We start from the raw sequence: 25,141 nt of genomic DNA, 5'->3' as shown, positions 1-25,141 counted from the left end.
GCACCCAACTCTTCGTAAAGTCTACATGGAGGGTTCTCTTCCTCTCCTTTGACTGAGAAAGAAAGGGGGGGGCTCTAAAAACAATCACTTCTAGAGCTTTCCCTCGCCCTCTCACACATCTGCAGGTTTCTGGACAGTCAACTGAAACATATTCAAAGTAACCACCTCAGTCTCCCGAGAGAGGAAAACATAATTTTGTGAACAGTCATTCTGATGCAATGTACAAAATTATGGAACCCAAGGCCGTGGGTTGTTGCTCTCTGCATATGACTCTGCAGAACCTCTGGTCATAAGCAAACCCCACCGACGCCTGAGAGCGGCAGGCAACAGGGTACCGCCTCACGGCTCTCTCCAGCTTCTGTCAGCCAGTGTCCATCAGCTACCTGGGTGCAGCTGCCCTGCATAGCGGTCTGACTGACCTACATCTGGCAGCCCTCTGCAGGGATCAGACTTACTAGGGAGCGACTAGAAAGGGGCCAACCAAGGAAACAAGCCAGGATAGTGTGAGAACCCAGATACACCTACCCAACCTGGTTCTTTTGTCCACTCTTTACTCACTTGATTTATCGTCTTTTTTTTTTTTTTACACATGATTTGATTTATTTTTTTGTCTCCATCCTTAAGACTTTTATTTTTAAGGACAGCAGAGTAGAGAAAACACAGCCAGCCCCTGTCTAACTGCGTTAACTCCGTTACAGGCCAGAGGACAAGCGCATTTCTAGGCATGGAGTGTGACAATAACAATGACTTTGACACCGCAAGCCTGAAAGCACTGGACAATAAGCTGTGCTCTGAGGTCTGCTTACCTGGTGAGTGGCAGTCTGCTGGACATGAACTTCATGGGGCACACCCCTCCGCTCCCCCTGCCCCGTGGGACGCCTGTTTTCTGTGCTGCGGTTCTGGCTAGGAAGGCCAGGGTGTGCTTAGGTGCTGGAGAAAAGCTGCTGAGAGGAAGGCTTGGGCCCAACACAGAGAGCAGCTCCTGCTCTGCCCGTACCAGTTAGGGAAAAAAAGGCAAAACTCCCCCCCCCCCCTTGCTGTTCGGTTAGACACTTCCAGCAGCTGACAGACACCATGTGGGGCGGACTGTCTTGGGGGCATCCTCCGGAAGTCTGAGCAGTCAGGCAACCTCCCCACGGGGGCCTTGGAACAGAAGCCTGAGCTTTTAGCACTGAAACACATAGCTCTTCAGGGCACATATGTCTGAGGGCCACAAAGAAGTCTAAAAGTACCTTGTAAGCCAATGGATGGCTTTCTGACCCAAATGAGCTTTAGGTCACCTGTGACAAGTCAGACCGCGGGGATGACTGGGTTCTCTAAGACCCCAACTTCTCAGTGTGTCCCAATTCCCTTTCATGACCTCAAACTCAGCCTGCAAGGCAGCCATGTTAATAATACATTCAAATCCAGGCCGGCTAGCACATGCCTATGATCTCACACTTGGGAAACAGAGGCAGCTGGATCACTGCAAGCTGCTATCCAGGAGCTATACAGCAAGACCTAGGCCCCACCCTAAATAACCCCAGTGTGGTGGTGCACACCTTTAATCCCAGCACTTCGTGGCACAGGCAGGCACATCTCTGAGTTTGATGCCAGCCTGGGCTACAGAGTGAGTTCCAGGGCAGCCAGGACTACACAGAAAAATTCTGTCTTGAAAACCCAAAAATAAAACAAAAAATCACAAATGAGCGCTGGCCTAATGTGCCCACTCAGCAGCATCAAAAACCACATCCTAAGAGCCTTGCCTGGCCAGCTGTCCCCTCCTGGCCTCAGCACAGAGCCAGTCACACTGCCCTGCAGCTCCCACAGTGTCCCCTAGTGAAGACCTGCTGCACCTGGCCTCAGCACAGAGCCAGTCACACTGCCCTTGCAGCTCCCACAATGTCCCTTAGTGAGGACCTGCCGCACCTGGCCTCAGCACAGAGCCAGTCACACTGCCCTGCAGCTCCCACAGTGTCCCCTAGTGAAGACCTGCCGCAGCTTCAGAGCAGCCACTCCTGGGTCCAGTGCTTTCCGCGCTCAGCGAGGTAGCTGAAGGTGTTACGCCACGGGAGCCCCTGTGCTTGCCACTGTCCTTCAGCCCGTGCCAGACATGGTCCCAGCAGGCCCTGGCCCCACGCAAGCCTGTGGCAAGGGAAGCCACTTGCTCAGGAGAAACTTTCTCCAGCCTTTCCAAGGGCACTTCAGCCGTTCTCTGTGTAGTTTGTCCTGAAGCTACTGTCCAGGTCCCAGCCTTCAGTGAGACCTGAAACATAGCATCCGATCACCTGCTTCTCCCACACAGGCCGCAGGCACAGTCCCTGCCGGAGCATGGTGACAGGTGTTGATCCATACGGCCACCTCCTGCCCAGTAAACCTGGCCTGGAGTTGCTGGAGACCAGGCACGCTCACCCTGCCTTCCCCCTCCTGGCCTTGCTTCCATCTGTCCATTTATGTTCCATGTCTTTTTACCAAACGTAGGTCTGTCTGTCTGGTTTGCTCATTTTTAAACTCATTTATGTTCTCTGACTTGTGTGAAAGTTCATGTTCACTCTGTGCCAGCTCTGTCCTCCTGCCTTTGCTCAGCCCCACACCAGGCATACCGCTGTGCGCACTTGAAGGCTCTCACTTAGGGCTCTAGACAAGCTTCCAGTTCTTAAGCGCAAGGGGCTATGCTGGTATACTAAAAGTTTCCAAGGAAAACGATTTGCGGGAATGTGTGCATCTCTGTTCAACAAAACCAGGCATGCTTCCATGTCAAGGACTATGGGCTAGGCATCCTTGGTTGCATAGGATGAGGATGGTGCCCATGTCTAGCTCTGCCTGTGTCTGCCGGCCAGCCTTTCCTCAAGGGCCTCTACGCCGAGCACTGCTTTTGGCAGAGGGAGCTGCTGCCACTGTTGGAGCCCATGGTGCCATGGAGACCAAGCTTGATCTTTCTGCTTCCTCCTCTCCAAGCCTCCCAACAACCTGCTTGTCAGTGCATCTTCACATATGGGGAGGGGCCAGTATGGAGACAGCAGAATCTAAAAGGGAGGAAAGTGGCGATGGCCTCCGTCTGGTAATGTTTGAGCCTAAATGGGGTTCCCAGTTTGGCCAAATACGGAAGGAGTCAGCTGTGGGGGTGTCAGGAGAGGGACTTAAGTGTATACAGACACTTACATGTATAGACAGATACTTAGATGTATCTGTAGCCAAAGTCCAAGGGCTCCTGCATGGAGGCGGCACGTCTCCTCTGCTGCCTCGTCAGGATCACACTGGTGGCAAAGGGGCGGAGCACTCTTCAGGTATCTGGACTGACTTCACACTCAGCGGTGTGCTCACCTCATCCCACCTGAGAGCCCCAGGCCGACTTGCTCCTCGCTATTCTTAAATGCTTTTTTTTTCCGCCATAAGTCACTTCCCACAGACCCTGCCCCTGCCTGAGTCTGTTTCCCTCTTCAAATAGATCTCGCCTGCTTCATAGAGGACACAGGGAGAGCAGGCAGGGGAAGGCCAAGAAGGGCGTAGGGTGCTTCCCTGGATCATGTGTGTCACACATGCCAAGAAACCCATCCCCACCATCCTCGCGCTTGTGAGGGAGGACCTTAGCGGGCGCCTGTGCATTCCAGCTCCTCCCTCAGAAGCTTCCAGGGCTTCAAAGGCCCAAGGCAGAGGGCAAGTTTCCGTTTTCTTACACTAGAGCCAGTTGCCCTTGGGGACAACCTAAAGTGACCTACACCTGCATGACTGTGGGAAGCCAGATAACACAGGCAGCTCTTACATGATTAACCCGGGAGTAGACCTGTGCAGTAAAATCTAAAAATGCATACAGACCTGGCGTGCATCCACTCCTCTCTCCAAGCCTCATAACCTAAGATTCAGATGTGGTCACGCACCCCTTTCCTGACAGCACTCGGGAGGCAGAGCCAGGCAGATTTTCTGTGTGTGTGAGGCCAGCCTGGTGCACATACCAAGTTCCAGGTCAGCTTTGGGATGTTTGCAGTGACAGGTTCTGGGGCAAATCCAGACTATGCAGTGAGCATATGTTAACTATTATAGCCCTTAGATTTAACCAGTGCGCTAGTAGAGACAGCAGAGAGATACGCCAAGTGTCCCTAAATCTTGACGCGCCTTCCTCCTCCTATGTCTGATTCCCCAAAAGGGAACCAAATGTAAAGTACCGTTGTCCCTTCCCCTGGAGGGGGCTCAGGTCTCCAGGCTCTGTGTCCCTGTCGGGGGGCCTGGGTATGGCCAGATGAGGTGGGACATGCACTGTGGACAGCTCTGTGGGATCCAGGCTGCCTTCTGAGTGGGGTAGAGTGAGCCAAGTAGCATCAGGGCTTCTGTGGACCCTGGGGTCCCTCCAGGGAAAAGGATGCCTTGTTCTTGCGTCATGTCCTTGCACTACACATGGCCCCCCGCACCCTGGACTGTCTGCAGGCCTGACTGGGGCTCCTAGGGTGGCAGATGGTGCATAAGGACTTCTGTGAACTTGGTCAGGACAGCCTCAGAGCCAGTGTCATGGATCCTGGCAGCGGTGTCCATGGGGTAGTGATGTGGCCGCTGCTGTTTTACGTGTGTGTGTGTGTGTGTATGTGTGTGTGTGTGTGTCTGTCTTCTCTCTTGTTTACCATTTGCTTTTGGTCTCTCCTACTGAACAGCCGCAGCTCCGGAGTCCTGCCCCATAAACATTGAGGAATAGGTATGACATCTACCAAACTATACGATTGAACAAACCACCCACCACCCATCGTAGCTGGGGTTCCTAACTGAACATCCTTTGTCTGGTACTCTTCCCATCACTCAGGGCGCACCTACAGAGGGGAAGAAGCGCCTCTGACTCCTGCTCCAGGGCACAGAGAGTCCACGGGCAGTTTAGGCATAAAAGCCTGTTCCCTTCCTTTCCCAGGCTCCACTATGGACTGTTAGCTCCTATAGCCTCAGGACAGATTCCCAGACTGCCAATGTGAAATAAGCAATACCTGCTTCATCCTAGCATGTGTGCCATTAAGGGCTTGGGCTCAGTGAATCTGAGGCTGATGTTGGCCATTTGTAAGTTGGCTTCAGGACCACACTATGCAGTTAGCAGGCCTAAGCTTCTAGAAAAGCCCCATCCCCCCCACCCACCCCATTCCTGGGGCCACACTCCTTTCTGAGTGCCAGGGTGCAAAAGTGTGTACACCATGGTTCCTGCAGAAGCTTGCCCAGCAGAGCCAACAAGATGGAGTGCCTTTCTTAAACATCCCAAGCTTGGAAGGAGTAAGGCCTGCCTGCCATTGTATAAACACACTAGCTCTCCTGGAGAGACTGAAACAGCTAACTTGCCAGCTAGAAGATAGCCAAAGGGTCCTAGGAAACACACGAGGGTCTCCCAAAGCAAGCTGCAGGGCACTGAGTCAGGTAAACTGCTGGGCATACTTACATGCGGCCTCAGGCAGGACTCAGCAAGTTTGTGAGTGCACACTGGACTCGTGGGGCATATGGGAAAGCCAAGGCCCTAAGTAAGGTGACCTGCCCAAGACTGACCATTGGTATCTGTGAGCTAGGGATGAGGCGCAGGTGGGTGCCATGCAGCTGAGGATGTAACTAGGATAAGTAGACACAAGGTGCTGGCAGGTGGCATCAGAACATGAAGCAGACAGGTCAGGGGTGAGTCTCCACTTTGGGTGCAGAGGTAGCCAGGGACTAGGGGAGAGGTAAGTGTGCTAAACAGCCTCCTGGAGCCACAGGGTGCTCAGGTGAGGAAGAGATGAGAAGCAGAGATACAGGGGGAGGGCCCACACTCTGCCTGGCCCTGCCCTGCTGCCAACCCCTTCCCACCCGCTGGCTCCACAGCAAACACGGAGGCTGCAGGTTACAAGTGCTCTCTCAGCTCAGCTCAGCCTCCTAGCATCCCCAAAGTCCAGAACCAAGTAGTTACCATCCCAAGTGAACAAAGAACATGAGTGTCCCTGCGTGCCGGTGGGTCACAGGCAGTGAGCACCGAGTTAGGGGGGAGCAGCCCCACTACACGTCAGCACCTGCTTCTCCCCACTCTTGCGCTCATTAGTTTCAGGTCACACACATCCTGCCAGGTTCTGTGTTGACTCGTGCGCAGCCCTGCTGGAGATCCTTGCCCTAAGGTACGGCTCCCATAACCTCCATTTTTTTCCTTCTCCAGGCACCTGGCAACATGATAACACTGTCACCTGTCGCAGTGCCCAGGGCCGGCGCTCATCGTCTAGCAGCCTGGAGGACCCTGAGGAGAACAGGCCTTGTGTATGGGATCCTTTGGCTGTCTGAGGGCACCCACACCCGTACCTGGGCTCCTCCCCCGTCCTCACGGGACTGCAGGACTTCTGGACATCTAAAACAAGACGTGTGGACTTGAAACTCACATGAAGGGAGGATGGCGTGCAACCCTCCACCATCCTCACCTCCTGTAACCATGATTCGTACCCGCTCAGAAAGAACCCGGAGCCTTCCTCCCTGTGAGCTGATGCCCCTCAGTGAACCGTAGCACCAGCCAGTCCCAGTGGCCATTGAGCGGAGGGTCAGGGCTGGCTGTTCCTGGAACCTTCTCTCCTCTGAGGGAGACCAAGAAGACTGAAGGATTTTGGCAGCTTTGTTGACAGGTGTTGGCCTCTGGCACCTCATAGTTGGAAACCTAACTTGAGGTGGTAGGGAGCTGGCTTGCTGAGGGAGGCCAGCCACATTCTGGCCTCCCTGGACACCAGGAGTTCCTTACTCAGCCTAAGGGAGACTGTGGCAGCCAAAGGGTTGGTCGGAAGCTAGAGCTGGTAACAGAGCTGCTCCCCGACACCTCCTGTGGCCCCAGTCAGGATGACCACCCTTGCAAGGCTTCTCCTCCTCAGGTACAGTCCTGAAGGCCTGCTGGGCCACCTCTGTGCAGTGCTAGGGCTGACTCTTACCGTATTGCACCTTCATTACACTCATTGAGGGGTTGTCTCAAACCCACCACCCTTTCTCACATCCGAAGAACAAGGCTATGAGCTGTGGACCACTGCTTCTCAAACTGCTGCACAGGAACACCAAAGGAAGTGCTGGAGGCTCTGGGGCCCGCTGTGGTCACCTGGGGACCAGAAGACAAGAAGGCCTCTCTACCCTAGTGTGTTCCTCCCCTGCCTCTCAGATCTGATAAACAAGAGGTGCGGACTCTCCGTGGGCTCCCCAGTGCTCAGGGATGCCGTCCAGTCAGCGCTCGGACAAAGCCATGACAGCAAACTGGCAGAAATTGTTAGGTGCCACAGCTCAGTGGATTTCACATAGCTCTTAAGTAGATGCCTATCTACTGGCTTTTGGGAAAAGGTAGTTTAGTGGAACAGGAAGATGGCTTGGGATCGAGATTAGAAACAGTTACTTAAGAGGGTGAGCTATCAGGAGCTTAGAATTGCAAAGTGTGGTCCTAGAAAAGCTTTCAGAAACGCACCAGTGCCCAAGATCCTTGGGAAGTGGGGTAGGGGTGGGGGGTGGAGAGGCAGGCCTCCAACTTGCTAAGTAGCTGGGGACGACCTTGAACTTCGGATTTTCCTGCCTGTGCTGCCCCAAGCATTAGGATTACAGGCCGATACCACTACGCCGCTGTCCTTTGTCCCTTTTGTGTGGTTGCAGAGGCAATCACACAGCTAGAGGGAGGCTCAGCTTGAGAGCCCATGTGCGCCCTTTCCGAACGCCCTGTGCACTCTGCCAGCCCTGCTTGATGTCTGTTCCTTCCTCCAGCATCCCCACTTAGGATTTACACCAGTGTGAGCTGAGTGATGACCACACTTCCTCAAGAGAAGGAAGCAGAAGCAACCGGACCTTCCCTTAGCCTGGGCGAGGGCACACAGACCCGCCACCTCCCCTGGCAGGCAGTAGGTGAACAGTATTCACAGTGTGGTGTGACCTAGGAGGGGGACGGACACAGCTGAGATGAAGGAGATTCAAGTAAACATTAGCCACAGTGGCCAGGAGCCCTCAAGAAGAGCCATAACCAGCCCTTCCCTCTCCACCTCAGCAAGTCCTCACGCAGCCTGAGCTCCCTTTCCTCCGCCTCCCTCAGTTCTACCCCTCACTCTATCCTTTTAGTTCTTGGCAAGCTACATATCCCACTCACAGGGGTGGACCCCCTCAAGTTGCCACACTCAACCCAGTCCATCTTGTGGAAACAGTCCCTTTGTCAGGATTTGTCCAAGAGCAGGATGGGGACCTTCTTCTGGTGCCCTTGACTCCTCACCACACTGCGTCTGCACTTTTCCACCTCTTTTTGCCTATTTTCATCCCACAAGAGTTTTACCCCCTGTGGCAGCTTCTGGCCACAGACCCAAACACTAAGCCATCTCACTGGAGAGCTAGCCCTGTCCACCTGGTGTTGGCATGCTGGTTGCTCAACTTTGTTTTAGGGCCTGCACACCTGGTGTGTGCAAGTGTGCGTGTGTATGCTGTTTGTGCTATCTGTGTACCCTTCACACTTGGGAGTACACTTGTGGGCACACTACAGTGGGGACATCAAGATGCAATATTTATGGATTGCTGCATGATTCTTAAAAGTGAATTAAACTGTTTACAGGGGCACAGGAGCCGTTAACTACAAAGTGAATTCATTTGCGAACGTTTCTGTCCAAGTGGCTGGGATACTCTTTAGTATTTTTACTCAAGGATTTGGGTGAGGCAGAAATTTCTGCAGGTCTGGGTACCCCCAGCTCCACGCCTGGCTGGGCCCTATCTGCTTCTGCAGCTGCCTTAAACCGGAGACCTTCCACTCCCGCAGCTCCTCAATTATTAAAGAACCCCAAAGCTGATGGCAGCAGAGAGAGCAAGGGCCCAGAGTCCCTATACTTATTACTTCCTGTCACTTAACCAGTCCCTGACTAAATTAGTAGAACAAATAACCTTTCTGAGAGGCCCGCTGTGGCTTTGTTTCTAGCCACCGGCTCTGCTTCCTAGGCTGTCAGGAAGGAGGAGGCATCTAGGCAGATGCCCATGAAATGCCAGCTTCCAGGAACTTGAGCAGGGCGAGTTGGCGAGCTGCTTACCGGGAGACGCTGGGTTACCCTACCCGCCTCGGTGTGTCTGCGATCTGTGTGGCCGTTTCTGCGGATATAAGCGACAGGTGGCATCAGAGAGTCAGACTTGCCTGCGGACACCAGAGAAGACACTCGGGGATCAGGGAAAGGCCCCGGGAAACAGACAAAGGCCACACTGGCAGTCCAGTGAGGGGAAACACGCCAAGGGCATGGTTCCCCAGACTTGGTCTGCAGAATCCGGGGCTCGGTCCCCGTAGCGGTCAAACCCGAAGCGTGGGGGAGGGGTTCCCGGGGCCTGGAGCGCCCGCGGTGCGACCCAGCGCGGGGACCACGGGCGGGAATCACAGAGCCGGATTTCGGTGGCGGGTAGGGGGCTGGGTGGCGCGGGAGAGGGCGGTAGAACGAGGGAGTTCCAGAGAGTTGCCGCCACAGGAGCAGCAAGGGCCCGCGGTCTCCTTGGAGACGTGCTGGCCAATGAAAGCAGCCGAAGCTGTTTATGGGGGCGGAGCGTCGCCATGGCAGCAGGAGAAGCCTTCCGAGCGTCTACTTAATGCCGGTCCCCGGGCCGTCGGCGCTCACAGAAGCGCCGTCGGGCGAAGGGGGGGCGACGAGGGGCGCCAGCAGAACCCTCGAGCTGGGGACAGAACCGCGGGAGGTGGGAGGAACTTCTTCCAGAACCTTCCTCAGGCCCGGCTGCGCTCTGAGCCAGGTAAGGGACTGGGAGGGCTGTGGACCACGGGATGGGAGGGCGTCGGGACCTGCTGGCTATCCATTCCATCGGTCGCCCATAGAAGTAGTAGGGCCAGTGACTGAAATCTGAAGAGTTTCAGGGAGATCGCCTCATGCCCCTTCACACCGCGGTCCTGAGACCTTCCTTGCCTGAGACCCTTCATCTTAATACCTTTTTCCAAGGATCAGATGCCTTCCCTTGCCCCAGCCGCGTCGTACTGCCCTCCTGGACTATGAGGGTGTGATCCTAGTTTCTCACTCTCTGGGGAAAAAGAGTTAGATGGGGCCTCTCTACCCTCTTCCCTCGTTGTGGCCAGTGAACCTTAGAAGGGCAGCTGGAGAGAGGTGGAGACGTGGGGTCAGACCAAGGCTCTGTGTTTCCCAGACCTTGCCACAGGCTGCCGGGAGGAAAGTGAGGGGTTCCCCGACTAAGGCGCACCCTTATGCCTCGGGGTAGGGGAAAAGAGTGCTCAGCTCCGCGGTGTTCCCACAGGCCCCACATTCGTATTCGGAGGTGACCCCCCGGGTCGCGGAATGGAAGTGAGTGTTCTGGAGGCTGTGTAACTGGAGCATCCAGTACCAGCGGGCCGGAGGCCGCGGCGGGCCACCCCAGCTCAGCCTGTGGATGTTGACCGCCCCTTCGGAGAGTCCCCGCAGACATGGCGGAGAGCTGGCTGCGCCTCTGCGGAGCAGGGCCTGGGGAGGAGGCCGGGCCGGAGGGCGGCATGGAGGAGCCGGACGCCCTGGATGACAGCCTGACCAGCCTGCAATGGCTTCAGGAATTCTCCATTCTCAATGCCAAGGCCCCCACTCTGCCCCCGGGGGGCACCGACCCCCACAGCTACCACCAAGTGCCGGGCTCCGTGGCGCCCGGGTCACCTCTGGCGGCAGACCCTGCCTGCTTTGGGCAGCCTCACACACCTGGCAAGCCCACGTCGTCCTGCACTTCTCGAAGCGCGCCCCCGGGGCTGCAGGCCCCGCCTCCTGACGACGTGGACTATGCCACCAACCCACATGTCAAGCCGCCTTACTCGTATGCCACTCTCATCTGCATGGCCATGCAGGCCAGCAAGGCCACCAAGATCACTCTGTCGGCCATCTACAAGTGGATCACAGACAACTTCTGCTACTTCCGCCATGCAGATCCCACCTGGCAGGTAGGGGAGAAGAGGTGCCGGGTGGTGGCCACCCCCTCTTTCTGGCTCTTGGCCAGACTCACGTACCAGATCTGTAAGGCTTAAGGAGACATCTGGCAGTGAGGTCAGGCCTCTCAAGAGAGAGTTCCTGACAAGTTCTGGAAACGCTCCTCCCTTTTGGAGACAGGGCTTTGTGGGTACAAACATTGAAGTTCTAGGAAGAGGGACCAGTAGGGCACATTGATTCATCCTGCAGGCCCCGTGTAGCCTCTTGTGTGGATTTAACGCTAAGGCACATTCTTGTCCCATGTCCCAGAATTCCTAGACAATGTTCTGTCCGAGAACAGTTTGTCAGAACCAGACTCCGAAATGGAAGCCCGGTGGTCTCCCTGCCAAGTTCTGTGCCCTGCCTTTTCCTTTTCGTCCAGAGAGGAGGACAGAGAGGAGCACCCAGAGCCGAGCACTGTGGGTGCGAAATAAGTCTCCAGAGGGGAGGGGTCATGAGGTCATTCTAAAACCACTGACCCAGCCTCCTACCTCAACTCCTCCGCAGTTTCCTGCCTCCCCTCCCCCACCCCCAGCCAGCCTCCCTTGGGGGGCAATTACCTGAGCCAGGTACTTTCCATAGGGGCGCTGCTGCCACTGCTGCTGCTGCAAACGGCCTCAGGTTCTAAAACTCCTGAACCTGGCACAAAGCAGCCAGTGGGCACATCCCAGCCTCGCTGGCCAAAGGGGCACTCACTCACCACCTACCTGCCTTGCTAACCTAGCCTGGGTCCCTGCACTCCAGTGTGGTGTGAAAGGAAGCAAGTGGCCAAGCACAGACAAGGCCAGATAAGGCTCAGGAGACAGTCCTTTGGACATCTTCAGTGTCAGGATCCAGCCGGTGGGGACTGAGGCTAAGGTTACACGCTCTTCCCTCCCTGAAGCACCCAAAGAGGCAGGGGACAGGATCACAGTCCCCCTCCCCTACTCAAGGCCTGTGCCAACTCAGGTCCCAGGAATGAGCCTTCTGCGCTTGGCTGGGTAATAATCAACTGACTTTTGGGTGGGAAGAGAAGGCTGTGGGGGGTAAAGGACTAGGCCAGAGGCTGGCTCAACAAACAAGGAGCCACTAAATCTCACACACACACACACACACACACACACACACACACACACACACACAATCTTTGGCCACCCAGCCCCCTCCCTTAACCCACCCACTTCACAAACAGAAGGAAACAGCCAGGCAGAGGGGCAGTCCAGGCCGTGGGGGAGCTGAGGGCTTTGGCCAGGACCTGCAAGCAGCAGGGTAAGGGAGGGAGGGAGGATGACAGGGTGGCACTGAGAGCCACCCTGTGGCTCAGCTCTCGGATGACTGAGCAGGCAGATATCCCAGCAACAGAGAACAAAAGCGCCCCCCCCCCCATGCACTCCGGGCTCCTCATGCCCTGTGGCTGGTGTCCCAGAGTCCCAGAGTTACAGCTGCCTGGTCAAGGGCTTGGAGTGGATCGACCCCTCTCCCCGTGCAGGAGAGGCTCTGGGTGCCACTGCACAGCCCTTCCCTCTGACCCCTGTGCGTTTTCTCTTCCTCTTGTTCTCTCACTGTATCCAGAATTCGATCCGCCACAACCTGTCCCTGAACAAATGCTTCATCAAAGTGCCTCGAGAGAAAGACGAGCCCGGCAAAGGGGGTTTCTGGCGCATTGACCCCCAGTATGCAGAGCGCCTGCTCAGCGGGGCCTTCAAGAAACGGAGGCTGCCCCCAGTCCACATCCACCCTGCCTTTGCTCGACAGGCCTCCCAGGAACCCAGCACTGCCCCCTGGGGTGGGCCTCTAACCGTGAACACCGAGGCCCAGCAGCTGCTGCAGGAGTTTGAGGAGGCCACAGGGGAGGGGGCCTGGAGCACAGGGGAGGGCAGGCTGGGGCATAAGCGAAAGCAGCCACTGCCCAAGAGGGTGGCCAAGGTCCTTCGGCCTCCCAGCACATTGCTGCTGACCCAGGAGGAGCAGGGTGAGCTGGAACCCCTCAAAGGCAACTTTGACTGGGAGGCCATCTTTGAGGCTGGCACTCTGGGTGAGGAGCTGAGCGCACTGGAGGGCCTAGAGCTGAGCCCCCCGCTGAGCCCTGCCTCACACAGAGACGTGGACCTTACTGTCCATGGCCGCCACATCGACTGCCCCGCTACCTGGGGCCCTCCGGTGGAACAGGCCGCTGACAGCCTAGACTTTGACGAGACCTTCTTGGCCACTTCCTTCCTCCAGCACCCCTGGGATGAGGGTAGCAGTGGCTGCCTACCCCCAGAGCCCCTCTTTGAAGCAGGGGATGCCACCCTGGCCGCTGACCTGCAGGACTGGGCCAGTGTGGGTGCCTTCTTGTAAAAGGTCAGGCCCCACCCCATCTCCAGACAGCGCCCAGGTCAGGGCCCAGAACTTGCTGCCTCCCAAGACAGGCCAGTGGACATCTCGGCACCCTGGCAGGGACTGGGCCAGGTCTCTGAAGGCTTGCTTCCCGAGGCCACACTGCTGCCAGCTGGGGTTGTCCTCATGTCTAAGCCCAGAGGACGGGAAACTGAGAGCCCAGGATCAAATCTGCTGCCTCCCCGCATCCCACCCATACACACAGTGTTTCATTGACCCATGTTCCCCCCAAGCCCAAGAATTGTCAAGATCACCCTCCCTCCTGCCCCCTGCCCCCTGCCCCCTGCCCCCTGCACTGTGAGAGCTGAAACCTGGATGGGGTCCTGCCAGGCCAGGGAGGAACTGAACAGGGCCCTCATCAAAGTGTTGCTTCTCTCACCCACTTCTGCTGCTTCCCCGGGTCTCTACCCAGAGAAAGTTCCCAGGTACAACAAGGCTTAATTAGATGACAGCAAATTAACTCCCTAGAGGCCCCTCCCGGCAGAGCTTTCCCAGGGGCCTCAGCCGCCTTGGCTAGGGAGAGTGGTGGCAGGAGACTGGGGAAGGGAACAGAGAGAGGAGGCAGAGGTAGGGAGGGGGCAGCAAGATGGGGCAAGACGGTCTCTTTAAGTCCTCTGGGACCTTTTCCTGGCCCATCACCAGCAGAAAGGAGGCTGCAAACCTTTGAGCCTGACTTGAGGCTGAGAGCAACAGGAAGTTGGGGTTTGGGGTGGTTGGGGCAGGGGCAGCCAAGCTGCTCGGTGGGAGGTGGGGAGGGAAGGCTAATATAGTGAGTATAGTTAGAGCTAAGGCTTAACTGGGACGGGTGCCCAGCTTGCCGGGAACCCTGGGACCAGGAAGTGGAGCCTATGCCCCCATCTGCATTTGGGGGATCAAATCTTGCTCCACACTGACCCCTGGGGCTGGGACCTGTGTCTACCCTCCACGTGGGGCAACTTAACCTTTTTCATGTAAAGTTCTTTACAATAAATTTTTTTTTTTTGCAAAATAAAATTCAAAAATAAAAAATAAAATCTAAACATGGTCGTCCTTCCAGCTTTCTTTGAGAACGGCAAGAGCCAAATGTGGTAGCTCTGTGAGGAAAGGCTGATAGGCTTCTTTTTTAACGTCAAGAGAGGAACAACGGCCAGGAAAATGAGGCATAGAGGGTTTGCAGATGGTCTCCTGTCAACCTAGGTCCCTAGGGAGGAAAGGGCCAAAGGATGGCTCTCTCAGGAGCCCTTGCATTCCACACCTCAGGACCTTCGCCTGCACATGGGAGAGTTGAGCCTGCAGGCCCAGAGGAACAAGAGACAGGGTGGAGGTTGGCCCCACCTCCCCTCAAGGACTCACAAAGGCCAGTGTGCCCTGGCTCAAGCCATCCCCCACCATGAGGGCCTGCCCAGACTTGCCTGCCCGAGAGTCCCGGGACTCCTTCCAGCACACCCCTCCTTCAGTCCTTTCCTGGAGGGACAGGGTGTGAGGTCAGAGGAGCCTCATGGCCCCATAGTCTTCTGTGATGTGTATTTACCAGCCTGGTTCAGGCGTGGGGAGGCGGAAGCCACTTTAAAAATAAGGCTCAGTGCTGACACTTGCCCTCCCAGCTATGAAGGTCCAGGCTACCAGAGTTCAGGTGGTAAAACAGGGTGTGTGTAGGCCGGGTGTGGTGGCAGCACACCTTAATCCCAGAACTGGGGAAGCAGAGGCAGGTGGGTCACTGTGAGTTCGAAACCAGTGTAATCTACCAGGAGTCCAGGGCAACCAGCGCTACACAGAGAAGAAACCCTTTCTCAAAAGCCAAAAAAACCAAAACAGGGTGTGTGTGTCTGGATGGCCATGAGGCCGTACCTTTCAGTCCCCTCATTTTAGATCTCCTGAGACCTGTTTCTCTACCACCCCGCCCCCCCACACACACACACAGTTCAGCCCTACATAGCACCCTTGTGCCCAGCTCCACCTATGAGCAGCATCATTCACACGCACTCAACACACAGAGAAGAGCTGCGTTGCCCGGCGCTGTCCCGAGCAATCCTGCCCAGCCTCCCAGGAGCCCTTTTCCTTCCTTCCTTTCATCCCTTTCTTCCTTCCTCAGTCCTTGAGTTTGGCCTGAGGCCAGCCTGGCATTCCTGGGGCCCAACACGCTGCTTTCACTTGCTAATTATTCCAAATATTCCTGAAGGGCTCACACCCAGCAGGGCAGGCTGGCTGGGGCCTTGCCCCCCCCCAAACCCCAGTCTCTGCTGTACCCCCTCCCTCCCTCCGGCTCCCTCCATCACCCCCCCCTCCTCTCTACAGGCCACCACGTTAAAAGAACAAAGGCAGCTCCAGCCTTCTCCGTTAGCCTCTAGGATCAACCTTTGGCCCAGGCCAATTTGGGCACACCCAGGATTGGGTGCTACTGCCTGCCCTGGGCCTATGCTGGGGAAAAGAAAAGGCAAGGGCTGGGGCAAGCAACCGCGCCTTGGGTGAACACAAGGCCAAGGACTAAAGATGCATGATTTGTGGATTCCCGAAAATGCTGATGCCCAGGCCACACCTTGGACCAATCAGAATCTCTAACGGGGCCTGGCATACATCTCCTGTTAAGTCCTGCATGTGAGGGTTTGCACTGGGGGTGAGGGTGGGGCACCTGTCTTCTCCAGGGTGGGACAGTGGTGTCTTCCTTCCTTCATCACTCTGCCTCATTGCTCGAGACGGTCTCTCATGGAACTACATCTCAGTGCGTCGTCAGCGAGGCCAGAAGCCAGCAAGTTCTTTCGCCATAGACCTGTCTCCCTCCGCTGTGTAGAGCTGCAGGCACATTGCAGCAACACCCAGCTTTGGACATGGGCGCTCAGGACACAGACTCAGGACCTCGTGCCTATGGGATCAAGCCCTCTTAGCCCTGAGCCCTCTCATTTCATTTATAGGTTCAGTGTAATCTCAACCAAAATAAACGGAGTGTCACCAAGCACCAACTGGCAAGCACGGTGCCCATTACCACTAAACACTTCCGTGGGCGCTTTCCTAAAACTAGGAAGCGCACGTAACGCTACCCAGGCCACAGAGCTCTTTAAACCACATCTGCCCAACAGCACCTTGCCGCGCCAGCGCCACCAGCCTACAACTCAACTAGCTGTCTTTTCTGACCTCTGAGCTGTGTGGGTTGGTGCTCAGGCCTTGTGCTCTCAGGACAGGCTCTTCCTCTTCCACATCTATTCAGGAGTTGGACTGCTGGACACAGGGCACTTTTGTGTCTGGTTTTTTATTGATTTATTGGCTTATCTGAGGCACTGTTTTTCATGAGAGCTGGTCTGCGTATATTTCCCTCCACCGTACACGAAGGGTCCATTTTTTTCACAACACTTATGGGTTTGTTTTAATATTTTTCAATTTGCCTGTTGTTGTTGTCATCGTCGTTGTCGTGGGGTTTGGACCTAGGACTTCACACACGTTAGGCAAACACTCTACCACCAAGCTAGACACCCCCCCCCTGCCACCCCCACCCCACCCCCACGCTTTCTGCATTTTTGAGACAGGGTCTCACTAAGTTGCTCACTCTGGTCTTGGTCTTCCACCTCCTGCTGCCTGTGACCTCCCAAGTATCAGAGGCCTGCACCATCAGCCCAGCTGCCTGTTAATTCCAGGCTACAAACCCCACTTCTGCAGCCCCTGAAATCCTCTATTTTTATGTATTGGGGAAAGTCCTTCCCCAAAGCAAGGAGCCACTCTTCTTGCTCCCAGATGTCCATCCTACTCCCACCCCCCCACCCCCCCACCCCCCACCCCCCCTCACCCCCCCCACTTCTCCTCATCCATATGTCCTCTCCACTACCAGCTGAGAATACAACGGGAGGTGGCCATAAGAAAGGCTTCAAGCAGCCAGGCGTGGTGGCGCACACCTTTGATCCCAGCACTTGGGAGGCAGAGGCAGGCAGATCATTGTGAGTTCGAGGCCAGCCTGGTCTACAAAGTGAGTCCAGGACAGTCAAGGCTACACAGAGAAACCCTGCCTTGAAAAACCAAAAAAAGAAAACAAACAAACAAACAGAAACAAGGCTCCAACCCTGGAGCTTGGAGGCCTCCCACTGTTGGCTCTGGGTTCTATAGGACAGGCACACCTTGGGTCCAGCCACTCATCTAAACATTAGTGGTCTCTAGCTAAGGCCCCTTCAGAGCTGAACTGGATCTGAGAGGCCCCAGAACGTTAATGGATCCCACCCCCAGCACTGGGCAGCACAGAGGGGAAGGGACAGGAAGGAAGTGAGGAGTCAGGTGCCGCTCCTTGGCTGAGACCCAAATGTAAACAGGTGTAAACTCCAGCAGGGGGTAGTGGGCTGGTCCCGGGGGCAGGCCTGGGCCTGTCCTGTGGGGAGTGGAAGGGCTGCTTTGTTAACAATGGGATGGGACAGCAGCCCAGGTCATACAGACACATTCTTGTGTGAGGAGAAAGAAAACACAGGTGACACAGGAGGAGAAGATGTCGGGGAGGGGACTTGGGTAAGCCACCCACGCCAAGGCTGTGTTGAGTGTGAGCTGCGGCTCAGCAGGGGATGAAGTACACAGAAGCCCTGGGTGGGGGAGGGGGGCACAGGACAACTGCCTTCCTCCCAGGGGACATGTGCCCATCTCATTGGGCTTCTCCCAGGTGAGACGGGGCAGAGCCACCTGGACGGGCGGGCGGGCAAGCTGGGGCCTGAATGTTCCCGGTGTGCTCTGCATCAGGAGCAGGGCAAGACACTTCAAAGGACAGTGTCCCCAGAAGCCAGGGAGCCTCAACTGGCCCTGACAAGGTCAGATTCTGACTCTGCAGTAATCCAAGAGGGACACCCGTGGCCTTTCCCAACTGGCCCTTGCAGCTCCCCTGCTGGCCTAAATGGGTGGTCCCAGGGCCCCACCTCATCATAGCATCCATATCTGAGTGGGGGGGGGGGTGTGTCTCAGTTCTGCATCCCTCCGAGGTTCTAGGCAACACTGCTGAGCTCCTAGGAAAGCAAGCCCCCACCCCCACCCCCAAGGAACGGGACATGGTCTGCCACTGTCAACTCATTGGCCCACCCTGTATATCCCCACCTCTGCTAAGGCCCTCCACTCTGAGCGAACCCTTCTTGTCTGATCTAGGAAGCTAAGCAGTGTTGGGCCTGGTTTAGTCCTTGGATAGGGGACTGTCTAGGAATGCTGGGTGCTGTAGGTTTGTCCAGGCATGGTGGTACACACCTGAGGCCACAGGATCTCTGTGAGTTTGAGGCCAGACTGGTCTACACAGTGAGTTCCACAACAGCCAGAGCTACGTAGAGAGACCCTGTCTCAAAACCAACAAACGTCAAACAACAACAAAGCAAACCTAAAGCACCAACTGCTCTCCTAGGGCCTCTGTTTGTCCACGGAATTAAGCTGTGGCCGGAAGTTACCAATGTTCTCTCCCTGCCAAGCTCTCCGCAGGGGCTCTAACTGTGGCCCTGCCCCCTCTGCCCTTTCTCCATAGTCTCAAGCGTCCCTCTAACTGTTACGCCCTAGGCTAATAGTACCGGAAAGGAACTGGGTAAAGGGGACTTCGTAGGGAGGGCAAAGTGGGTTTAAACTAGTATCACCCTCTGTTCCTCTGTCAGCAGAGCCCTGCAGACAGACACCGTGTCCGTCCTGCCCAAGCCTACACAGTGGCCAGCCTGCGGGATAGAGGTTGTATGATCGAGTGAATTGTTGCGGTGAAAAACAGCTAAGCAGCCTTCGCAAAGTGCTTTTGGTACTGCTACCGGGTTCCTGGGGGCACGGACTGGCTTGACCCAAGGGTGTGCACGGAGGTCTGGAGCCAGATCACCCAGGCCCAGGGAGGACTTGGAGGCCCGCCCACACTGCCTTGTTGTAGAAGCAAGGAAAAGCCCCACTTGTTGACCCTGCAACACCCTTAGTTATGGAAGAGGCCTTGAGTGTTGACCGAGGAGGTGGCCCTGCCGGGAATCTGTGGAAGACAGGAGTCAGAGAAGGAAGGAAGGAAGGAAATGTGAAAGCGGAAGGCCCAGGCCTTCTGGCCTCCAATCCCCTAGGGCCTGGGTGCAGCCATCTTGAGGGGGTAGTAGGAACCACAGCCTACTGGTGCGGGGAAGCACCAGGCCCTCTCTGTCCAAGCCTACAGTGTCAGCAGGTGGCCCATTCACCCATTTGTACCCTGGCCACAACGTCACCAGGACAGAGCTGTGCCCAAGGCAGCTGTCTTCTCTTAGCCCCACTCCACTGTATAGTGGAGTAGAACAGAGCCCAGGGCTCCTGGGTCTGATCTATTATCTTGGGTGTTCTGGGTAGTTTAATATCAACTTGACACGGTCTAGGCTCATTTTGGCCTGTAGGCAAGTCTGTAGCTCATGTTCTCTCTTTCTTTTTTTTTAAAGATTGATTTATTTATTTTATGTATATGAGTACACTATCTTCATGCACACCAGAAGAAGGCATCAAATAAATCCCAGTATAGGTGGTAGGTGGTCATGAGCCACCATGTGGTTGCTGGGAATTGAACTCAGGACCTTTGGGAGAGCAGCCAGTGCTCTTAACCCTGAGCCATCTCTCCAGCCCCACATTTTCTTAATTGTCTGATACGAGAGGGCCCAGCTCAAAGTGCAGTGGTTCTTAACCTGTGGATCACAACCCCTTTGAGGGTTGAATGACCCTTTGACAGAGGTCTCCCAAGACCATTGGAGAACACAGATATTTTTTTAAAAAAAGATTTATTGTGTATACAGTGTTCTGTCTGCATTGTATTCATGTCCACCAGAAGAGGGCACCAGATCTCATTATAGATGGTCGTGAGCCACTCTGTGGTTGCTGGGAATTGAACTCAGGAAGCCAAGGGGGCAAGAAGGATGAAAATGAATGCAGATGTGAGGTGAGGCCACCGTGATGGACAGCAGGACGCATGGGTGGCAGGGGTTGGTGGGCAGTACAGCTGGGTGTGAGGGCTGGGGAAAGTCTGTGGTGAAGTGGGACGGGAGATGGAGAGGGACGCAGGGCACCAGGAGGCCTGGCCAGCCCCTGGGTACCTCCCGTTTCCAGCTGCCCAGACGCAGCCCTGTAGCAGGTCAGGCCAGGATTCCCAGCTCCAGAGAGAGAGGAAGGCCGGGGTCCTGGGTGCCGGACACAGGTCAGCTGTTTGCTTACACATTTGGGTTCCAGAAGGGTGGTCTGCACAGACCCTTGCTATTGAGCCTTGTGGCATCACGAGGCCATTTGCTAGCAGAAACCGGATTCCTGGGGCTCTGCGCATGAAGCACAGTCCTTTGTGGGAGATGAGTGGCCTAGGACCCCTTCTTATCTGCCCAGCATGACGCCTGTCCAATGGCTACCCAGTCTCGTTGGCCACTGTCCTCGAGTATGTCTTCCACCTGTAGCTAGTGAGTCTTCTTTCAGGTATTTATTTATTTTCTTTTTTCTTTTTTCTTTTTTTTTTTTTTAAGATTTATTTATTATGTATACAGTGTTCTGTCTGCATGTACAGAGGGCACCAGATCTTATTACAGATGGTTGTGAGCCACCATGTGGTTGCTGGGAATTGAACTCAGGACCTTTGGAAGAGCAGCCGGTGCTCTTAACCTCTGAGCCATCTCTCCAGCCCCTTATTTTCTTTTTATAAATATACTTTATTAATTTATTCATATTACATCTCAATTGTTATCCCATCCCTTGTATCCTCCCATTCCTCCCTCCCTCCCATTTCCCCCTTACTCCCCTCCCCTATGACTGTGACTGAGGGGGACCTCCTCCCCCTGTACATGCTCATAGGGTATCAAGTCTCTTCTTGGTTTAAAATTTTTTCTTTTTGTTTTTGTTTTTTAAGACAGAGTTTCTCGAAACAGTGTTTCTCTGTGTAGCCTTGGCTGTCCTGGACTGTAGACCAGGCTGGTCTCGAACTCACAGTGATCCACCTGCTTCTGCCTCCCTGAGTGCTGGGATTAAAGGCGTGTGCCACCACACCCAGGCTATTTATTTCCTTGTTTGTTTTTTATAATGCAGGGGATTTAATCTAGGATTCACAAATGCGAGGCAAGTACTCTACTTCTTGCCTGCATTCCCAGCCCTTCAACTCAGTTTAACTCTTCCTGCTTTTTTTTTTTAAGATTTATTTATTATGAAAAAAATTTATTTATTATGTATACAGTATGCATCAGATCACATTATAGATGGTTGTGAGCCACCATGTGGTTGCTGGGAATTGAACTCATGACCTCTGGAAGAGTAGTCAGTGCTTGTAACTGCGGAGCCATCTCTCCAGCCTCTTCCTGCTTTTTGAATTTTATTTTATTTTATTTTATTTATTTATTGATTTATTTTGCTCTTTGAATTTTAATTTTATTGTTAGTGTGTGTGTGTGAGAGAGAGAGACAGAGATGGGGGAGGGACCACTCACTTGTGACAGTGCATATGTGGAGGTCAGAGGCCATCTTGTAGAGCTTGTTCTTTCTTTCTACCATTTATAGAAGTACCAAGGGTCAAACTCAGGCTGTCAGGTTTGTGAAACCAGCACCTTTACCCGCTGAGCCATCTTGCTGGCCCCTCTTTTAATTTTTTCTGTTTTGTTTTGTTTTTTTGTTTTGAAGATTTAGTTTATGTGAGTGCTGTATCTGCAAGCAAACCTTACATGCCAGAAGAGGGCATCAGATCCCAGGATAGATGGCTGTGAGCCACCACGTGGTTGCTGGGAATTGAACTCAGGGCCTCTGGAGAAGCAGTCAGTGTTCTTAACCTCTGAGCCATCTCTCCAGACCTCTCTTTTGTTTTGTTTTGAAACAGGATTTTATAAGGCTCAAGCTGGCCTTGAACTTATGACATGGCAAAATAGGACTTGATCTGATTCTCCTGCATCTACCTGTTTGGTTTTCTTTTTTTAAATTTTAATTTTTGTTTTGTTTTGTTTTGTTTTGAGGCAAGGTTTCTCTGTGTAGCCTTGGCTGTCCTGGACTCACTTTATAGACCAGGCTGGCCTCGAACTCACAGCAGTCCGCCTGCCTCTGCCTCCCTTGTGCTGGGATTAAAGACGTGCACCACCACCGCCGGGCTTTTTGTTGGTTTGTTTGTTTGTTTTTGTTTTTCGAGACAGGGTCTCTCTGTGTAGCCCTGGCTGTCCTGGACTCGCTTTGTAGACCAGGCTGGCCTCGAACTCACAGCCATCCGCCTGCCTCTGCCTCCTGAGTGTTGGGAACAAAGGTTTGTGCCTTCTCAGTGCTGCCACTGTAGGCATGCACCGCCATGAGGGGCCACGCTGGACTGCTGCACTTTTATCTCCCGACTTCCTTCCTCTTCTCTTCGTCTTTAGTCTCATGGAGCCTGTAGTCCACCCCAGGTCCCGAGCCTTTATCTGGTGGTTCTATAGCTCAGTTTGGGGGCTGACCCTCACCTTTCCCACTTCATCCTCATAGTTGCTCCTACTCCTCAGGTTTGTAGGACGAGTGTCGGGCACTGTCTCCCTTCTGCCTGACCAGGACTCTCGCCTTCCTGTTCTGAGGCACAAAGCCCCCTCCTTGGGGCTCCTGACGATATACAGGTCTGCAGCTCACACTTCTTGGGGGAAAGACTTGTGCTGAGTCCTAAGCTGGGGAGGTCACCACATTAGCTGGCCAGGCCTCTGACAGAGCTCAGGCTTAAAATCTTGATTTTGGTGGGCTGCAGGCCCACCTCCCCAGACAGGGGGTCCGTGCTTGTCTGTAACAGGATGGTGGCACTGCAGAAGGGAGAAGGGCTCTTCAGTCTCTGGGGCACAGGAATCTTCCGGGGTCACTTACAGACGCAGGCACAGAGATGCAGAGGTGGCTGAGGATGTCCCTGCCTGGGGCTCCCATGCCTCACCTCCCAGCTCTCTTTCCTGGCTATCTTTTAAAGCTCCTATTAGTTGGGATAGAAGCCAAGGAAGGCCATGAGTTAGGCCAGCCTGGGCCACATGCAAAGACAGTCCCAAACAACCGTAAAACAATAATACAGCCTTTATTAAAGACAGCTGGTTGTGCGCGATGTCTTTCCATGTGCAGTGCACACTGACAGCTTTCTTTGGCCTCTCTGATCATTCTTCACTCACGCACTCACTTATTCATTCGATAATCCTCAGGCTGGAAGACGCCTCTGTGGGTACGCAGGGCACACTTAACACTCTCAGTAAAGCCAACCTTGGTCCCAAGAGTAAGTAATGCCTGCCTCAGGGTGGTTCCCGCTCGAGAGAATAAGGCCTCCCATTTCCACCACGGGTGGGGAGGGAGGAAAGCGTGGCGGGGGGGGGGGGGGGGGGGAGGAAGAGCCGGAAGTTCTCTCTCTGCTGCGGAGGAGGAAACCTGGCCCTCAGCCAGCCCATGTCAAGCTTTCCCAGCACCCGACCCAGGTTCTAGAGACCCCTGCCTGAGTTTGGCTCATCTCTGACATAGCACCTCCATTTGTGCCTGGGGCACTGATGTGGCCTCTTCACTTGTGCTGGGCCACAGTGAGGCCACATTCTTGTACCTCAGTCTGCCCCTCCGAGGCGCCGTCCCAGTCTTAGCAGGTGCCTGTTCTCAGTCCTCTGGGGACACAGACATCTTATTTCCCAGAGTGTGTCTTCCTGGGAGCCGTCTTCCCATCCTTCGAATCCTTGCCATCCCCCTGTGGTTGTTTATCCTTTACCTAGTCCCCACAGTCTTTGTCCCTCCTTGACTGGCATCACATAGACCTACTGTGAACCCCAGATTCTCAATGGGACTTACTTTTCTGTAACCTCAGCAGGAAGAGGGGGCCTGTCCCCTGGCTAGCAGGCATTCCCCTGTCTCACACACCCCACCCCCCACCCCCGCTACCTACACAGACTAGTTACGCCCTGGCTGGGTTCATGAACCTGCACAGGGGCCTGGCAACCTTCCCTCTGCCTGGAGCCAGGAGGCTCCGGTCCTCAGGAGTATGTTGGACCCGACGCCGCCAAACCCTGCTCGCGAAAGCGCTGAGTCACGTTCTGGGAGCAGGAGCCCTGTCCCTCAATGCGTGGTGGCGCGTTACCGTTACGGGAACCTGCTTGGAGGCGCAAATGGGTTGCGGGATCGGGCTGGGAGCTGCAACTGGGCTATGGGAAAACTCCGGGGACTGCAACGGGGTTGCACCAGGGCTGAGAGTGAGAGCGGGGTGGGGTGGGGTGGGCGGGGGTTGCACCTGGGCTGCGGGAGCCCCACAGCACCGGCCGGACTAGGAGAGCCCGGAGCCATCACCGACTACGAAGGCGCGCAGCGCACCCAGAAGGCTGCCGGGGCTAGACTGCGGGCCGCTCGTTCCCCAAGTATCGCACCAATTCCCTACGATGTTTCTCTAGTTTCCTGGCTGGGCTTGTTTTCCCCTACCGGCTCACGCCCCTTCCTTCATCCTCTCTATCCCAAAGGAAGGCAGGCGAGGGGCGCCCCCTGGTGGTCGCTGTCCTGCTTGCTGTCTCCCCTCTGCGATGGCCGCCGGACTCTAAACTGCTGAGGCTGGGAGGCATAGCAGAGTGGCTACCTCCCCCAACCCCTGTCCTTCTGGATTGTTCCAGAGCCAGCCCAGGATACAGGAATAGTGGAATGGTCGTGATCTGAAAAAAAAAAAAAATAGAGGTGTGAGCCAGCGTGCGTGAGTGCGCGAGGTCATGAAAGGATACGTGTGTAAATAAAGTGGCCTCTGAATGGAGTGCTGTGCGCGTGGTGATGTGTAGTTAAGTGAGCATGGCGGTCAGGACCAGGAACAGGGTGTATGTCTGGTGGCCTTCGGTGCCAAGGAGTGTTTGAGTAACTGTTCAATGCCCTCCTTCCTTCTGTGATGACCTGCGGATTAAACTCAGAGCCACTGTCTTTCCAACTCCCCCACCCCCCACCCCCGCCGAAACAGGGTCTCACCATGAAGCCTTGTTCTGGATCTTGCTATGTGGGACCAACCCAGCCCCAGTGTTTGCCACCACACCAGGCCTCTCCTTTGAACTTTTCTTA

At 55.0% G+C, this 25,141-nt stretch overlaps 2 protein-coding genes across 3 annotated transcripts in view; both read left to right on the top strand.

The window, feature by feature from the left end:
- The window catches only part of RNF157 (ring finger protein 157), a 73,801-nt gene extending 65,282 nt beyond the window's left edge, over window positions 1-8,519 (top strand). Inside the window, exons 18-20 of one of the 2 annotated variants that reach the window (XM_084750114.1) lie at window positions 699-809; window positions 4,623-4,663; window positions 6,122-6,253. In XM_084750114.1, the coding sequence (XP_084606240.1) occupies window positions 699-809; window positions 4,623-4,663 (152 nt within the window). In that variant the 3' untranslated portion in view covers window positions 6,122-6,253. Of the gene's footprint in view, window positions 1-698; window positions 810-4,622; window positions 4,664-6,121 lie in introns of both variants that reach the window. The other variant, XM_084750113.1, reaches the window with a different exon arrangement.
- An 895-nt stretch (window positions 8,520-9,414) lies between these two features.
- On the top strand, window positions 9,415-14,261 carry FOXJ1 (forkhead box J1). Its single transcript, XM_084750118.1, has 3 exons — window positions 9,415-9,675; window positions 10,189-10,852; window positions 12,429-14,261. The coding sequence occupies exons 2-3, from the start codon at window positions 10,355-10,357 to the stop codon at window positions 13,194-13,196; spliced, it is 1,266 nt and encodes a 421-aa protein (XP_084606244.1). The 5' UTR covers window positions 9,415-9,675; window positions 10,189-10,354; the 3' UTR covers window positions 13,197-14,261.
- Window positions 14,262-25,141: the final 10,880 nt, after the last annotated feature.

This window comes from Acomys minous (assembly GCF_964271855.1).
Source record: "Acomys minous genome assembly, chromosome: 12".
NCBI lineage: Eukaryota > Metazoa > Chordata > Mammalia > Rodentia > Muridae > Acomys > Acomys minous.
This window is presented reverse-complemented; position numbering and strand designations above follow the sequence as displayed.

Coding starts and splice junctions, on each gene's coding strand:
- FOXJ1 (XM_084750118.1), top strand. CDS start 10,355: ATGGCGGAGAGCTGGCTGCGCCTCTGCGGAGCAGGGCCTGGGGAGGAG. Junction 10,853..12,428: donor ATGCAGATCCCACCTGGCAG/GTAGGGGAGAAG, acceptor CACTGTATCCAG/AATTCGATCCGCCACAACCT.